This window comes from Anomaloglossus baeobatrachus, chromosome 1, assembly GCF_048569485.1.
Source record: "Anomaloglossus baeobatrachus isolate aAnoBae1 chromosome 1, aAnoBae1.hap1, whole genome shotgun sequence".
Taxonomy (NCBI): Eukaryota; Metazoa; Chordata; class Amphibia; order Anura; family Aromobatidae; genus Anomaloglossus; species Anomaloglossus baeobatrachus.
Genome location: NC_134353.1, coordinates 636,173,953 through 636,192,270, shown reverse-complemented (window position 1 = coordinate 636,192,270; position 18,318 = coordinate 636,173,953). Strand labels below are relative to the sequence as shown.

Below are 18,318 nucleotides of genomic sequence, written 5' to 3'. Positions count from 1 at the left end.
AGGTGCTCAGGTCTTTGTTCCTGTTTCCTATTACTGCCTTAAAGTACGCTGTGACCTTAGTGACCTGGTCCTGTCTTTGCTTCCTGATACCTGCACCCGTTCCTGGCACGTTAGTGCTCCAGCTACCGTGTACCCTGCCCTCCAGGTGGGGTGCTCGGTCCAGTGGATCCACCTCCTGGGCCTACCAGTCCTCCCTGGCCCTCACAGTATGATCAGGCCATGGATCCCGCTGGAGCACAGGCCATGGATCCCGCTGAGGCACAGAAATCAGAGCTGGCTGAGCTGCGCCAGGAGCTGGCACAACAGTGTGAAACCCTGAACCGGATGCTGAAATTCCTGGCGTCTGTAGACCACCGGTTATATACGCTGCAGACCGCCGTCTCGTCCACGCAGCAACCAGGCTCCAGGTCTGAACCAGGTTCCTCCACAGCCTCGCAACTTCGCCTTGCTGCTCCGCCTCGCTACGCAGGGGATCCCAAGTCCTGCCGAGGCTTCCTGAACCAGTGCTCCTTGCACTTCCAGTTGCTCCCGCACTTGTTCACCTCAGACCAGGCTAAAGTGGCGTTCCTTATGTCACACCTGGAAGGTGAAGCCCTGGCCTGGATTAACCCCCTGTGGGAGAATGAGGACCCGATGATCACCGACATCCAGGAGTTCCTGCAAGCTTTCCGAAGTACCTTCGATGAGCCCGGACGAACTACCGCAGTGACCTCTTCGCTTCTCCGGCTACGCCAAGGGACCCTGACCGTCAGCCAATACACCATCCAGTTCCGCACGCTCGCCTCTGAGCTGGGCTGGAACAATGAGGCCTTGACGGCGGCCTTTTGGGAAGGTCTCTCTGGCCGCATCAAAGACGAACTAGCCGGCCGTGACGTTCCACGAACCTTGGACGCTTTGATTTCCCTGGCCACTCGGATTGACCTCCGTTTTCAGGAGCGTGCCCAGGAGGTAGTCCGGGAGAAGCAACCACCTTGCCACATCTTGCCCCCACAGAGGTCTGCCGCTCCATCGTCTCTGCCTTTCTGTGACTTATCGCCAGAACCCATGCAAGTGGACCGTCTGACCCAAGCCAAGCAACGCCGTGCAGAACGGCTCTCCCGGGGCCTGTGCTTCTATTGTGGAGACGGTTCACATACGCTCCGTTCTTGCCCGGAGAAACCAGGTAGACCCCAGGTCCAAGGGATGGTGGGAACCGCCACTCTTGCCACCGAAATCCCTTTGGTTCCAGTTAAACAGACTGTCCGGGTGACGACAGAGGGGACCCGGTTTTCAGCTGAGGCCCACATCGATTCCGGGGCAGCAGGCAACTTTATTCACCTGGCCACTGTAGACAAATACCAGGTCCCTGTCACCCCGCTGAGGAAGCCTCTCTGGTTCGCCTCAGTGGACGGCAAACCGCTCTACGAACCTGTCCGGTTTACTACCGAGCCCGTGAGCCTCCAGGTTGGCACTTCGCATATGGAGACCATCGCCTTCTATGTGATCCCGAGGATGGCTCCTGAGCTCCTGTTGGGCCTGCCCTGGCTGAAACTCCATGACCCTGTTATTAGTTGGCGCTCTGGCACGATTACCCGCTGGAGTCCCTTGTGTCATGACCACTGCCTACAGCCTGTTCCTCGGTCCCTGTCACCTGAACCGTTGGAACCACCGACCCCTGAAGAAGAGACGACGCTATCCAGTGTCGTTCCATCGTCCCCAGTCTCTGAGACCTTGACTCCACCATCTTCTGGAGATGAGACTTTGATTTCACCGCCTTCTAGAGTTGAGACTTTGAGTCCCGCGGCTACTGAGGATGAGACTATGACCGATAACCGGTCCGAGACGCCCGATCCGGTCGTCCAGGATTCCAGTCCTGCTTCTGACTGTCCTTCCCTTTCCGTTGCTTCCGTTGCCACTGCTCGAAAATCTTCGGTTAAGCATGTTGCGGTCCGGAAGGGTGCATGGGGTCAGCCGTCCCTCCTTTCCTTTGCGCTGGGTTACGGTCCGGGGGCTCGGTCCCGGGTACCCCGGGGGTCCTTTGTTAGGAGACGGGGGCTTCAAGGGGGGGTACTGTCATGCTCCCCGTGCCCGAGCACCACTCCTTACCCACTGATCCAGTCCACGTGTCCACCGGTCATGGCTACCGCTCCCGCTCTTGCTCCCCAGAGTCCTTTTCCTGGTCTCAGGAGTCTGATTCTGACTAATGTTCTGTATAGGACCGGGCCGCGCCCACTCACCTGGTCTTATAGCCCCAGCACTGCTGCAACAGGAAATGACCTGAGGCTGTGCTGAGTATATAAGACTGGCCTCTCCATGTGGGCGGCGCCTGATCATCGTTTGTGTTTTTATGCCTTGTCTTGTGAGCTAGGTGCTCAGGTCTTTGTTCCTGTTTCCTATTACTGCCTTAAAGTACGCTGTGACCTTAGTGACACGGTCCTGTCTTTGCTTCCTGATACCTGCACCCGTTCCTGCCACGTTAGTGCTCCAGCTACCGTGTACCCTGCCCTCCAGGTGGGGTGCTCGGTCCAGTGGATCCACCTCCTGGGCCTACCAGTCCTCCCTGGCCCTCACAATAAGTGGTCAATGTCATACAGAGGAAGAAATAATTGCCGCCAAAGAAAAATCTCTGGTAATGCCCCATTTGAACTAATCCAAAGCATAACCTAAACGTTACTAGCTAATAACTTTGCAACTTAAAGGAGAATAAAAAATTAAACTGTCATTTATTAATCTCTGCAGGCAGCCACTATTCCGTGTTGTGGCCAGTTCAATATGCTCAAACTGGTGAAAAGTCCTCTTACACACTGGAATGTAGGATTTAGTTAAGTAGGTTAGAAACAAATTCAGGTCCATCAAATCTAATTCATCAGTCTAACTAATTTTCGGACATTTTTTAGCTTACAGGGGAGCAGCCTACAGGCGAGTAGGTATGCACTCCCTAGTCACACTATCAATGCTGAATACGTATCAATTATCAAAGGTGGCACATTGTACAGGGAGTGATTTAACATTCATATAGCAGTCCATCATGAAATGGGTGTTGACTAGCACACTATATAGTGTGTAATGTACATTTCAGCACTTAAGGGGTTTTCCATTGCTTTCAATAATGTGCCCAAGGTGCGGAGAAAAAAAAAACGCTACTTACTGCATTGGTATCTTTTTACCCGCACTTGGTATTGTATCACCCACCGGCCTGCTGGTATTAACATCCAACAGGGGGTATCACGTGACCTCTGCAACCTTCAAATTCTGTAAGAGAGGAAAAGATGGCTCAGCCAGAATGCGAAGGCTGCATCAATCACCGGTCACTGACTAGCTGTTACGTGTCACCTTTCACCAGAAGTTGGTACAAGGAGACCAGCGGTGGACACAGTACTGAGTTCAGAGGAATAGCTCCATTGCAGTAGGTGGATAACCATTTTTTAAAAACTAATTCTAGGCACGTTAAGAAAATATTTGAAAGTGATTAATAATCCCTTTGTCCAAAATTGCTGCTATCCATACATATGAAAATATTAAACCTTTATTAGAAAACATTATAAAAATGACCCACAAAACCAACAACACATAGAATGTAAAATAGTATTCTCAATAGGATAGTATAATGACTTATCAGCAGTAGATTCAACTAACCATTCTTCAAAGAGTACAATATGCAAGAAATGCACAAAAGGGTTACAGGGTAAGTTAATGACTTATTTATGTGTTAAGAAGACCCTAAATAAGGTCTTTTCAAAGAGTTAATGCACCCTATAATGCCAGAATGGTGCTCCCACTCAATGATGGCTAACCCATAAAACCTTTATGTCATGCCCTACTAATAAAAAGGTAGCTTGGCAGTGCAAAGATACAGTAAAAAAGGTCTTGACCTTATAACATATAGGAATCCCCATTCTGAAATAGCGTAAATATCGCTATCAAAACAAGCACAACAGTGCAATACACAATGGAAAAAATTATCCCTTATCCTTGGCCTTGTACCTGACCCTGCAACCCTTTAGTGGCAGTCTTACATATTTGACCCCTTTGAAGAATGGATAATTGACTCTTCTGTTACATCATTATACTATCCTATTTGGATTTTTATTTTTACACTTTATGTGTTGTTTATTTTGTGTATAATGATGTAATGTTTTCTAACAAAGGTTTAATATCTTAATATATATGGGTAACTGCAATTCTGGATAGAGTTTGATATGTTATATCCTATTATTCTTTCAGCAGTAAGCTTTGGAATCCCTTTACTTGTATTTATGGACTGCGGAAGCTGAATTGCATGTATTGTCTATTTTTGTAAAATAGTAATTAGACAAGATTCAATAGGTTTTCCCCACCACATACCGTAAATACACACATCCAGAGTAGCTTATTTGCCTGATTCACTATACACATACAATTCAATAAAGAACGTTTTAGACATGTGATGTTATGGCTGTGAATTGGTGAAGGGAGGGCATCCATCTATTGGTCATTGGTCATCATCTATGGGCATAAGCTGTGGAAAATCTAATGAAATAAAGATTGATTTCTAAACAGATAAATATTACCTATTTAGTATAGTGCTTATGAGATATATTTCTATATTCCATTACAGAAAACTTTGCGAAGCCAGTAGTCAATCTGGAATTACCTTCTGTTGAAGATTTGGTGCAAGACAATGGCAGAGTCATTTGCTCAGTGTTGGGTACTAATTTAGACACATACGAAATTTTCCTGAAATTTGATGATAAAACTATACAGGCAACTAAACATGTACGAAATAGCCTAAGCTTGGAATACAGCCGCAATGTATCCCAAGGGGATTGGAAATCTGTAAAGAATGTGTCTTGTGTGGCACAATCGCCATGCCCTTTGATCAGCATTAAAGATTCAAAAAAAGTTGGTAAGTTTATAGGGTACTTTATATGTATAAACATAAGCATTTCTATTTAAAGAGAGCCTGTCAGCAGGATTTAGTACTAGAAAATAAATACATGGCCATAATGATGTTATTATTCTGATTAAATGGATACAAGCAGTGAAGAAATCCGGCCTTTCGTTGCAGAATAATCTTCCTGTAAAGTTTTCATGATGATTTCATCTATGCATTAGGGCGGAACTTGGGGTAGGGGTGGTTTTCTTCTCCGCCCTCTGCCTGCCTCTTCTGTTTCTTTTACAGGTCACTGATTTTTCAGTTGCACTTTGAAACAATAAGGTATATTCAGTTTGTACCTGTTTCCATTTGTCTGTTAGGGTACTTTCACACTTGCGTTAGTCGCAATCCGCTGCTGTGGAAAACAGCGCAATCCGTTAACAGCTTGCGTTGTTTCCCATAGACTTGTATGGACGATGGATTGCGATTATTGTGTCTGCGTTGCATCCACCGGCCGATGCTGAGTCGTTATTTTGACTGAGCGCAGCATATAACTTTTTTTAGTGATGAATTGCGTTGTTTCACACTGAGCATGCTCAGTGCTTGTGTGAAATCAATGTCCGGGCAATCTCTCTCCAGCGGCAGTCAATCAGCTGATCGCCCAGCGGCCAGCTTTTATGAAGATCAGCTGATCGCCCGGCGGCCGGCTTTTATGAAGATCAGCTGATCGCCCGATGGCCGGCTTTTATGAAGATCAGCTGATCGCCCAGCGGCCGGCTTTTGTCAGCGATCAGCTAATCAGCCAACTTTTATGAGCGATCAGCTGATCAGCCGGCGGCTGGCTTTTATGAGCGATCAGCTGATCAGCCAGCCCCCAGCTTTTGTGAGCAATCAACTGGTCGTTCGGCCACCGACCGATCAGCTGGTCTTCATAAAAGCCGGCGGCCGAATGATCAGCTGATCTTCATAAAAACCGGCTGCCGGCTGATCAGGTGATCGCTCATAAAAGCCGCCCGCCAGCCGATCAGCTGATTGCTCACAAAAGCCGGCTTTTGTCAGCGATCAGTTCATCAGACGGATTTTATGAGCGATCATCTGATCAGCCAGCAGCCGGCTTTTGTGAGCAATCAACTGATCGTTCGGCTGCTGGCTGATCAGCTGATCTTCATAAAAGACGGCGGCCGAATGATCAGCTGATCTTCATAAAAGCCAGCCGCTGGGAGATCAGCTGATTGCTCACAAAAGCCGGCCGGCTGATCACTCGGCTTTTGTGAGCAGTCAGCTGATTGCCAAGCCAAACAGTAAAAAAAACCAAAAAACAATAAAAAACATCCGTTTTTTTTCAGCATCAGTCGCATCAGTTGTGCCACTATCTGCAATGCATCCGTTGCATCAGTCACACAACTTCCTCCCCTGCTCATGGAAATGTGGTATGATCAGACCATGTTCCTGTATTGCAGACACAGCCATTACACAGTACATACAGCAAAGGAAATAATTATTTTATTCCTTGCTGATTTTGTAAGTTTGCCCACTGACAAAGACATGAACAGTCTATAATTTTAAGAGTAGGTTAATTTTAACAGTGACAGAATATCCAAAATAAAATCCAGAAAATCACATTGTATAAATATAAATTTATTTACATTTTGCAGAGGAAAAATAAGTATTTGATCCTTCTGGCAACCTAGGCTTAATGCTTGGTGGTAAAACACTTGTTGGCTGGTACAGCATTTAGACATTATTGGAGTTGATGATGAGGTTTGCGCACATCTCAGGAGGAATTTTTGTTCACTACTCTTTGCACATCATCTCTAAATCATTACGATTTTGAGGATGTCGCTTGGCAGCTCGGAGCTTCAGCTCCCTCGATAAGTTTTCTATAACCTTAATGTGCTTCTTTTGCAGCCACTCCTTTGTTGCCTTGGCTGTATGTTTTGGGTCATTGTCGTGCTAGAAGACCCAGCCGTGACCCATTTTTAATGTCGTGGTGGAGGGAAGGAGGTTGTCACTCAGGATTTTATGGTACATGGCTCCATCCATTGTGCCATTGATGTGGTGAAGTAGTCCTATGCCCTTAGCAGAGAAACACTCCCAAAACATAATGTGTCCACCTCCATGCTTGAAAGTGAAGACGGTGTTCTTTGGTCATAGGCAGCATTTCTCTTTCTCCAAACACGGCAAGTTGAGTTAATGCCAAAGAGCTCAATTATTGTCTCATCTGACCAAAGCACCTTCTCCCAATCAGACTTTGCGGGCACTGCATGATTTCAAGCTATTACTACGTAATGTGTTACCAATGTTTTTTTTTTGTGACAGTGGTCCCGGCTGCCTTGAGATCATTAACAATTCCCCCCTTGTAGGTTTTGGCTGATCTCTCACCTTCCTCATGATCCTGGATGATCATGAGTGTCGATTGACACTCATTTTGTGTTTCTTCCATTTTCTTACTATTGCACCAACAGTTGACTCCTTCTCACCCAGTGTCTTACTTATGGTTTTGTAGCCCATTCCAGCCTTGTGCAGGTCTATGATCTTGTCCCTGACATCCTTAGAAAGCTCTTTGGTCTTGCCCATGTTGTAGATGTTAAAGTCTGACTGATTAATTGACTGTCTGTGGACAGGAGTCTTTTATACAGGTGACAATTTAAGACAGCTGTCTTCAATGCAGGTAATGAGTTGATTAGGAGCGTCTAAGTGGACTGCAGGAGCCAGAACTCTTAATGGTTGGTAGGGGATCAAATACTTATTTCTCTGTGCAAAATGCAATTACATTTCTATAATTTATATTATAATGTAATATAATTATTATGTGATTTTCTGGATTTTATTTTGGATATTCTATTGTGCCGCCCCTGCAGCAGTCTCACTGCTCGCATCCAGGGGTTACCGTGGCTCGAGGGTCTCCGGACCAGGGGGCTTGCGGCCACTTCAAATGTAAAGGGGAATATTTACAAAGGGAGAGTTTGTGACGCCACCTGTGGCTCGCGGTCAGGGGAGTACCGCCTCTGCCGATGGAAGTACAAAGGGGAGATGGAGTGGGGCAGCCAGATGGTGTTCCCTCCACGTGTAGGGGAGACCCCAGGACTCTGGATGCAGATGGGTGGTGGATAGGATCATGCAGGCTTTGTGGGCAGGCCGGACACAAGGAAAGTAGCTTACTCACTCAGGCCGTGTGGATGTTAATGCGACCGTTAAGTAGACTCTGACACAGAAGTAAACCAAGTCTCTGGGTGACGCTGCCACTTTGGGGGAGCTCATCTAGGAATCCATCCCCATTGGTATCGCTAGTAGTCTGGATCCTGCCTCCATGCACATGTGTTTTAGATGTTTCTGAGTGACCCCTCAGCCTGAAGCGGTCGGAGTTCCGCTCCCTATAATTAAATAGAGGAGCTGTGCTCTCGATGGCTGACACTTGGGATCTTTGCAGGCTGCATAAGCTGGAAAGCCCTATCGCCATCGTTGTGTTGTAGCCTTCGATCTCTGAGCTCTTGGGGAAAGTTCATAAAGAGACTATCCTCCACAGGTTAATTATCAGGTTGCGTGAAGCTACTCCCTGACCTAGGGTCCAGTACCCTGCCATGCTTTCGGTCCTGGTTCGGTTACTAGGTCGTTCTCCAAAACTAAACCGGGCACCCTTCTCCAATACCCTGCGACCGGGTCTCCAACTCTTTCGGTCCCAGACCACCGCCTGCTACCTAGCCAAAAGTCCCCAGGGAGCTACAACTCCCAGTTCCTCACTCTTTGAGAGCTACTACTTCACTGACTAAGTTCTGCTCTCCCCTTCCTCTCTCTGACTTCCTCCCTCCCACCAGCCTGCCTGACCCCTAGGCGAGTGGCCCATTTCCAGCTGGCCCACCCACTGGTGTGCCTGACAGGGAGTGGTGTGAGATGTGACTAGGATTTGGATGCTGATGGAGTATGGGATCCCAGAACCATGGGGGGTTGAGTCTTGCACCAGAAGAATAAAGGAGTGCAGTACCCTGTGACACCCTGACTAGTTCAGGGGCGGCACATTCCCCCTTGGTTAAACGTAGCTTGTCCCCGAGCTACAGGACACCCAGAGGTTTATTATGTTTTTAACTGAAAGAGAAAAAGAAGTAACATTTTTAATTCAACAATTTCTCATCCCACACAGGGGAGGCACATCACTTAAACTTAAACTAAGTCTGTGCACCCTTCTCCAATACCCTGCGACCGAGTCTCCGACTCCTCCGGTCCCAGACCACTGTCCGTGACCTAACCAAAAGTCCACAGGAAGCTCCAACTCCCAGCTCCTCACTCTTTGGGAGCTACTACCGAACTGACTCTCCTAAGCTCTGCTCTCCACTTCCTCTCACTGACTTCCTCACTCCCACCAGTCTGCAGGACCCCTAGGCGAGTGGCCCTGTTCAAGTTAGACCACCCACTGGTGTGCCTAACAGGGTGGGGTGTGAGGTGTGGTTAGGATTTGAGTGCTGATGGAAGCAATACCAACAGTTGGGATCCCAGAACCATGGGGGGTTGAGCTCTGCACCAGAAGGGTAAGGAGTGCAGTTCCCTGTGACACCCTGATAGATACAGGGGCGTCACATTTACCCTTCATTACAAGTAGATCGTCCCCGAGCTACAGGACACCCAGAGGATTTTTTTTTTTTCAACTGAAAGAAAGAATAACAAGTTATAAATACTTATTCATCCCACACAGGGGAGGCACTGTACTTGAAGTTACTTAAACTCTTAGAGTTCATTTACCAAAAACAACGGGGAATGCAATTGGTTGTAGCGGTAGTTGGTGGCTCAGCTTTCTCTGCTGCAGCCCCTTCCTGCGACAGTCCATTCCCATTGTCCCTCTCCCTTCAACCCGCCACCCAAACACCCTGGATCCTTGGTGCCACCTCTAATTCTGGTGGACATCCTTTTTCCAGGCAACTTGGCAGTCCCTGGTGACAGTGTTGAAGTCCTGGATTTGTAAAAGACGACTCTGGTGGGCGCACGAGGCGCAACTTTATACAATAGGCAGTTCGTGCTGGCTGTTGCCAGCCCTGCAGCCATGGTCCATATTTAATAATGAAGGATAATACAGGGTCCATGCACCGGGTGCAAACATTAAAAACTTCTAAATCAGGTTACGTATTCGGAGAATTGGCATTTTCAACATTTTACATTAACATAAAACATAACTTTTAAACATTAAAAGTACTACCATTACTCCCTATATCTCAGTAGGGGCTGACCAAAGTTAATACGGGTCGACCTCCTCAACTCTGAACTGTCCTCTAACCCCTGTCGTGTGGCAGTGTCTGCTACAGGTTCCTCGCTACTGGTTGCGAGTGTTGTTGGTAAGAGCCTACATGTTCGTGGAAAAGGTATGGGTGCTACCCTAGGTGCGGGAGTGGGTGCAGTGTCAACAAGCCTTTCTTGCTCTGGTTCTTCCATGGCTTTTGGGAATGTTAGAACAGGGACTATCACTGCTCCGTTTTGCATAGGCCAGTCTTCTGGAAAATCACCTAGGATGGTACGGATGGTCTTCTTTTCCTTTCCACAACTTGAGGTTGGGGCTGGAATTCATCTGGGACTCTTAAAGGTTCTGGACATTTCTTTAAATGATCTCTGGAGATGGCAGACGTAGTCCTCCCTTGATCTTTGCTAATAAGGCAAGTCTTCCTATTGTCAAAGTTGGAGGGCTGCACCACGTAGGGTTCCTTTTCCCATTGATCATCCAATTTGTGTAATTTTCTCTTTCTCTTCAGTACCACTTCACCTGGTGAGAAAGGAGTAGCTCTTGCTTGCTTGTTGAAGTTCTGTTATTGCTTTTCTCTACTCTGGTTCAAATTATCTTCAACATACTCTTGAATTTGCTTGCACTGGATCTGGTGGCATGAGTCCCAATCTGTATTGGGCAAGTAAGTTTCAGATGGCTCAACTTCCATTTCTAAGTCCACTGGGAGTCTCCCAGGTCTGGCCCTCATCAGGTAAGCGGGGGTACATTTGGTGGAGCTCACAGGTATATTGTTGTAAATGTCAACAGGTTCTGGCCGTTTTTCAGGCCACTGATTCTGCTCCTCGAGTGGTAGAGTCTTCAACAGGTTAATAACCAGATGGTTCTTCTTTTCACACATCCCATTCATTTGGGCATGGTAGGGCGTAGTGCGTATCTTCTTACATCCATACAGGTTGCAGAATTCTTTGAAGATCTCAGCCTCAAATGCAGGACCTTGGTCTGTGAGGACTTAAGGGCCCTTTGCACACTACAACATCACAAGCCGATGCTGCGATGCTGAGCGCGATAGTCCCCGCCCCCGTCGCAGCTGCGATATCTTGTGATAGCTGCCGTAGCGAATATTATCGCTACGGCAGCTTCACATGCACTTACCTGCCCTGCGTCACACGGCAGGCGGCCAATAGAAGCGGAGGGGCGTAGATGAGCAGGACGTAAACATCCTGCCCACCTCTTTCCTTCCGCATTTCAGACGGGACGCAGGTAGATGTTCCTTGCTACTGCCACTTCATACACAGCAATGTGTGCTGCCACAGGAACGAGGAACAACATCGTACGTACTGTAGCTGCAGCCAAAATAATGAAAATGACCGACACTACACCGATCATGCGATACCGACGCTTTTGCGCTCGGTAATCGTAGTTAAAACGATTTACCCACTACGATGTCGAGAGCAACACCGGAAGTGCGTCACTTTTGATTTGATCCCACCGACATCGCACCTGCGATGTCGTAGTGTGCAAAGGGCCCCTTAGTCTGGATACCCATGCGGTCTACAAAAGTGTGCCTGAAATGCCTTCACTGCAGTGCTGGCAGTTAGATCTTTGACGGGTACTGACTCGCCCACCCCAGGGCTATGGGACACCCGGTGCCGGGCCGGACTAGTCCGGTGGTAGTCAGTGGTGGCTGGGCCCGGCTCCGTGGCCCTGGTGGGTGTCAGTAGATTATGTGGCTTAGTGAATAAAGTTTGTGTTCGTGACGCCACCTGTGGTATGCGGCTATGAAGCCGCCGCTGCTGTGTAAGGCCTCCGGGGTGATGATGTGGCAGCTATGATGGTACTGCTCCCCACAGGTGGAGCAATGCCCGGGGCACTGTTGGTGCTTGTGAATGTCTATGCAGCTGGAATAACAGAGACCACTCCAAGGGTGCAGTTCAAGTTCTTTACTCACACTTCTTGTCACAGTACTGTTGGGACCCTTGGACTGCTGGGACCACCGTCAGGGACCTCCGCCGTTTCTGGGTGATTCTGAGAGTAAAATCCGGTACCCTTCTCTTAAGTGTCTCTATCTTCTGCTGTCTTCCTTAGCCTTGCCTTTACTAGGATAAACCTGGCTTGGCCTCCACTACAGCCTCCAGGCTGGGGGGTCACCTGTCGGCTGATTACCCCTTTTCTGGAAGTTCTGCTATGGGTTCTGGCCCGGGGAGTTTACAACCTTCCCTGGGCCTCGGTTTTTACCGTTTGGAGATGATTTTGCACTCCTCCAGTCTCTAGGGACCGTCCCCTGTTGCAGCTTGATCCCTCCACCGATGTTATTGTGGAACAGGCCACCGTAGCTCTAAACTGCCCCGACAGCTATACAGACTACCCGTGGCCCTGCGACTCCTTCTGTCTTCTACATGGTGTCACCTGGACCTCTGGGTCCCAGGATCTTCACCAGGAAGCGTCTCCTTCTGTTTCTCTGCTCCTGTCTGACTTGGAGCTTTCTTTCCTTCTTTCTTTCTTTCTTTCCTCCTTGCCTGCCTCCAGCAGGCCTCCTCCTCCCTCCTTTCTCTTGTTCTTCTTCTCCAACTACATGCTGGCTCCTCACTCTCTCACTCTCTGAGGTAAACTGCCTTCACTAGACCTTCCTCTCTGTCTCTGCTCTCAGATGGCTCCTCCAACCTCCCCAGTTGCTAAGCTACCACCCTATGGGAGCAGGGATGGGTCTTATGTCTCCTCCCAGCATGCAGCATGGGGGGGTAACTGCCACTTTCCCTGGTCCCAGTATGTACCTAACAATGGGTGTAGTGTGGATTTACCAGGGGACCGGAGTTCACTCTCTTCCTCTCCCAGAATGGGGCATCACACCGCTGGATGGGGTGCAATGACCTGTGGCGACGGAAGCCTCAGGGGCGCCACAGTACCACCACCAGGAATCTGGTATAGTGGTCCACCATCGTGAGTGCATAGGTATAACCACTCCTGCTTGGGGTGAGCTTGATGTGATCCAAAGATACAATTTCCAAGGGCTGTTTGGTGACTATTGGTTGGAGTGGTGCTCGCTGACTAATGCTATCTTTCCTCCTCAAGGTGCAAGGACCACAGTTTCTGCACCATGCCTCTATGGTGTCTCTCATCCCAATCCAGTAGAAGTGACTTCTCAGCAACATTTCTAGCTTCTTCCATCCAAAGTGCCCAGCTCTGTCGTGGTACACTTCCAGGACCACCGGTACATATGCTTTAGGTATCACTATCTGGAACACTCTCTCAAGCGTTTTGGGATTAGTGAGACTTCTGCACAACCTGCCCCGGTGGAGATACAGTCAACTACGGTCCTTCCACAACTTTTTAGCTTCCTTTAGAGCACCTGGTCCCAGGTGGGAATCAGCTTGGGACACTATGGTTTTGATTAATCTGATTGCAAGGTTATTATCTTGCACTTCCTGCCAACCATGATGGAGTAGTGGGTTGAAGGCGGCCTCTTGCTGACTGCTGTGAGATGGAGGTTTCTCCAGGCTGTCAGGCCGATGGAAATCGGGCAACTCAATCTCCTCCAGGTCGTCTTCATCTCTCCCATCATCAGACAAATGAGGCATTCTGGACAATGCATCAGCATTGGTGTTCTTATGACCAGCTCTATACTTTATGGTGAAGTCATAATTCGCCGGTCGCGCAACCCAACGTTGCTCCAGTGCCCCCAGCTTCGCCATGTCCAGGTGGGTCAAGGGATTGTTATCCGTGTACATGGTAAATTTTGCAGAGGCCAGGTAATGCTTGAATCTCTCGGTTACAGCCCAGACAAGTGCCAGGAATTCCAACTTGAAAGAACTGTAGTTCTCAGGGTTTCTTTCTGTAGGCCGCAGCTTCCTGCTGGCATAGGCAATCACCTTCTCCTTGCCCTTCTGCACCTGGGACAGGACAGCTCCCAATCCTACGTTGCTGGCATCCATGTACAGTACAAATGGGAGACTGTAGTCAGGGTATGCTAGAATCTCATTTCCTGTCAGAGCTGACTTCATCCGTCTGAAGGAATCTTTCTGTTCCTCACCCCACGTAAATGGAGGGCTAGAAGTCTTACCATGCTTCGGTTGCCCAACCAGGAGATCTTGAAAGGGAGCCGCCATCTTGGTGTAGCCTTTCACAAACCTTCGGTAGTACCCCATCAGACCCAGGAACTGCCGCACTTCTATGACAGTATTGGGCCTTGGCCAGTTCTGAATAGCCGTGATCTTCTCGGGATTCGGTGCCACGCCCTTGGCACTGACCACATGTCCCAGGTACTGGACCTTAGGTTTCAGTAGGTGACACTGGTGACTGGCTTTAGCTTCATCCCATACCTGGATAGGGCTTCGAACACTTTCGCCAGATGTTCCAGATGCTCTTCATATGTTTTGGAATACACAATGATGTCATCCACGTAAAGAAGGACAGTTTCAAAGTTGCAGTGGCCCAAGCAGCACCCCATAAGTCTCTGAAATGTTCCCGGTGCATTGCACTGCCCGAATGGCATGCTGTTGAATTCACATAATCCCATCGGGGTGGCAAAGGCAGTCTTCTCATGGTCCTCTTCAGCAACAGCCACTTGCCAGTATCCACTAGTAAGGTCAAGGGTGGAGAAGTAATTGGCAGATTTCAAGACAGCCAGGGACTCTTCAATTCGGGGAAGAGGGTAGGCATCCTTATGCGTGATCCTATTGCTATTGATTTGCCTGTAATCCACGCACATCCTCATAGTGCCGTCCTTCTTCCTGACCAGGACCAGGGGAGCTGCCAAGGGGCTGCAACTATCACGGATGACTCCAGCCTCCTTCATGTTTCTCAGCATGTCCTTTGCGCATTGGTAATGGGCAGGTGGTATGGGCCTGTACCTCTCCTTTATGGGTGAATGAGCACCTGTGGGTATGTGATGTTGTACCCCTTTTATCCTCCCGAAATCTAGTGGGTACTTGCTAAAGACTTGTTTGTACTCCTATACTACCCTGTAAAACCCCTGCTTGTGATGTGGAGGTGTAGAGTCAGTGCCTACGTGTAGCTCCTGGCACCACTTTTCTAACTGCCCTTGAGAACTGTCACTGGGAGACTGGTCTGATGTGTTTGGGGATTTCGCTGTCTGAATGACATCTGCGTTTACTGTGAACAGCTTGGCAATTGTGGCATACCTGGGCCATTTAACATCCTCCGTCCCGCAATTCAATGCTCGTACAGTCACCCTCCCCTTCCGGACATCGACTACCCCTCTAGCCGTCAATACTGTGGGCCAGTGCTCTGAGGGCAGGGGCTCTACTACTGCCTGGTAATCTTGTCTGCGGGAGCCTACAGCTGCCCTGCACCACCATATCATCATCTCACTCCGCGGGGGCACTACAAGAGGAGCTACATCCATCACCCATACACCGCCAATATCTCCACCAGATAGATTTACCAGTTGCCGCTGCAGGAGGGCTCGGATATCTCGTTGCAGGACCCTCTGTCGCCCTGCTCCTGCAGTCTCAGATAGCTGTTGGAGTAAAAACAACACTTCTCCCATGCGGTTCTCAATGACATTTGTTCCCAAAATTATCTTAGGGTTCCGGTCACTAGGGTCATTTTGGAAGACTATAAGTCCTTGGCGCTCTAACTCCACCTGGCCCACTTTAATGGTCATCTCCTTGAACCCAATTTGAGTCACTGGTAACCCGTTGACGGCGTAGATGGTAATGTTGTCATCTGGTGGGGTGAGTTCATCATCTAACCAAAACTTCTTATACAGCACATAAGGGATAGTTGTTACCTGGGAGCCGGTATCAGGGAGTGCAGAGGTCGGGATCCCATCCACGGTGATGGAAACGATGGGCCGTCCTCCCACATACTGCTCTTGCCAGTCTGCTGGGCCTTGAGAGTTTATTCCTGGGGATTGGCCCTTGGCTCCAGGGGTTGCCCGTTTAAAGGACAGAACCGGGCATAGTGGCCAGTGTTATTACATTTATAACAGTCAAGCTGTTCATGCTAGTCACTGTTCCTTCCACTGTACATCGTGGTCCTCTCTCTCATCCAGGGGACATCCTCCAGGCAGTCGGCTAGCTGGATCTTCCCTGCTGGCTTGGTCTTTCGCTTGAGCTGCATTGATTCTAGGATCCTGGCGACGTTGCTGCTCAGCTGCTATACCTGTGAAGACAAGTCACTGGTTCCGACTACAGGCATTGCCGGGGATGTTGGCTCTGGCAATGCTAAGGCCAGAGGCTTTGCATGTAGAGGAGAGGCATCAGCTTGCCAGGGTTGGAGGGGAGAGTCAGTAGCCTCCAGGGGCTGCAAGGTTTTGATAGCCGGTTCTTTCAGAATAGCAAAGTCCAATGTAGGATGCTCCAGGGCCCACAGCCATAGCTGCTTGCGGTCTTCCACTGACCCCAGGCCCTGCAGGAACTGCTTGACAAGCATCTCGCTCCCCTCTTGGTCACTGATGGTGTTGACCAATTTCAAAGTCCGCAGCGCCGCTTGCTGCTTCAGGGCATAGTCTCGAATGGTGTCTTGGGGGCGCTGTTTGCAGCTGTAGAACCTCATCCTCAGCTCAGCCTCAGGACGAGTCTCAAATGCAGCACCCAGTCATTCAAAAATGGCGGGTACCAAGACCCGATCCTCGTCAGTCCAAGTCTCTACCTCCAGCTCAGCTGTGCCTGTCAGTTCACCGAGTACCACAGACGCTCGCTGATGTCCGGTCAGGGCATACATATCCAGCACTGTGCAGATCTTCCACTTGAATCCCTGCAAGGCATCAGGTCGGCCATCGTACTGAGGTTGCCAGGCGATGCCGGGCACATAGGGCAAGGTAATTGGCATAATCGGCGCAACCGCCTCAGTCCCGGGTGCCACCGCTCATGTGACAGGAGCGAGGCTCGCCGCGTCCGCATCCCCCTGCTCTGGTGGAGGTAGCGCTCCTGTGCTCCCATCGTCTGGCACTGACATCTTCCCCCTTGGTTTTCATTAGCAATCACTCTCTAACGCAGGGGATCACTGGGAACTTCCAGGCCCGGCCACTTCCGGTTTCCGGATGCGCTCTCAGGACGAGGGGTGGAGCTCCAGCTTCACGCGCTTTTGGTTGGGAAGATGGTGTTTAGGCGCCAAAGATGGAGGAAAATGGTGGGAATCGAATTTTGACACCGCAGCTTGGATTTTTCAAGGCGCACGTCACCCAGGTTAGTGGGCCCAGTCCGAATCCTGTTCATGACACCAGGAATTTGAGGTGTGACGCCTCTGCAGCAGTCTTACTGCTCGGATCCGGGGGTTACCGTGGCTCGAGGGTCTCTGGACTCGGGGGCTTGCGGCCATTTCAAGTGTAAAGGGGAATATTTACAAGGGGAGAGTTCATGACGCCACCCGTGGTTCATGGTCAGGGGAGTACCGCTGCTGCCGATGGGAGTACCCAGGGGAGATGGAGTGGGGCAGCCAGATAGTGTTCCTTCCAAGTGTAGGGAAGACCCCGGGACTCTGGATGGAGATGGGTGGTGGATAGCATGGTGCAGGCTATATGGGCAGGCCGGACGCAGAGAAAGCAGCACACTCACGCAGGCCGTGTGGATGTTGATGCGACCGTTAAGTAGACTCTGACACAGAAGTAAACCAAGTCTCTGGGTGCCGCTGCCACTTTGGGAGAGCTCGTCCGGGAATCCGTCCCCATTGGTATCGCTAGTAGTCTGGATCCTGCCTCCATGCACATGTGTTTTAGATGTTTCTGAGTGACCCCTCGACCTGAAGAGGTCGGGGTCCAGCTCTCTATAATTAAATAGAGGAGCTGTGCTCTCGATAGCTGATACTTGGGATCTTTGCAGGCTGCATAAGCTGGAAAGACCTATCCCCCTCATTGTGTTATTGCCTTCGATCTCTGAGCTCTTAGGGAAAGTTCATAAAGAGACTATCCTCCACAAGTTAATTATCAGGTTGCGTGAAGTTACTGCCTGATCTAGGGTCCAGTACCCTGCCGTGCTCGGTACCGGTCTGGGTTACTTGATTTTCCGGTGCCGACCGTTCTCCAAAACTAAGTCTGGGCACCCTTCTCCAATACCCTGCGACCGGGTCTCCAACTCCGCCGGGCCCAGACCACTGTCCGTGACTTAACCAAAAGTCCACAGGAAGCTCCAACTCCCAGCTCCTCACTCTTTGGGACCTACTACCGAACTGACTCTCCTAAGCTCTGCTCTCCACTTCCTCTCACTGACTTCCTCCCTCCCACCAGTCTGCCTGACCCCTAGGCGAGTGGCCCTGTTCCAGCTAGACCACCCACTGGTGTGCCTGGCAGTGTGTGGTGTGAGGTGTGGTTAGGATTTGAGTG

At 49.6% G+C, this 18,318-nt stretch overlaps 1 protein-coding gene across 1 annotated transcript in view; it reads left to right on the top strand.

Moving 5' to 3' along the window:
- Positions 1 to 18,318, top strand: part of LOC142317052 (uncharacterized) — a 108,168-nt gene that overhangs the window by 23,124 nt on the left and 66,726 nt on the right. Inside the window, exon 4 of the mRNA XM_075353022.1 lies at positions 4,577 to 4,864. Within this exon, the coding sequence (XP_075209137.1) occupies positions 4,577 to 4,864 (288 nt within the window). The remainder of the gene's footprint in view (positions 1 to 4,576; positions 4,865 to 18,318) is intronic.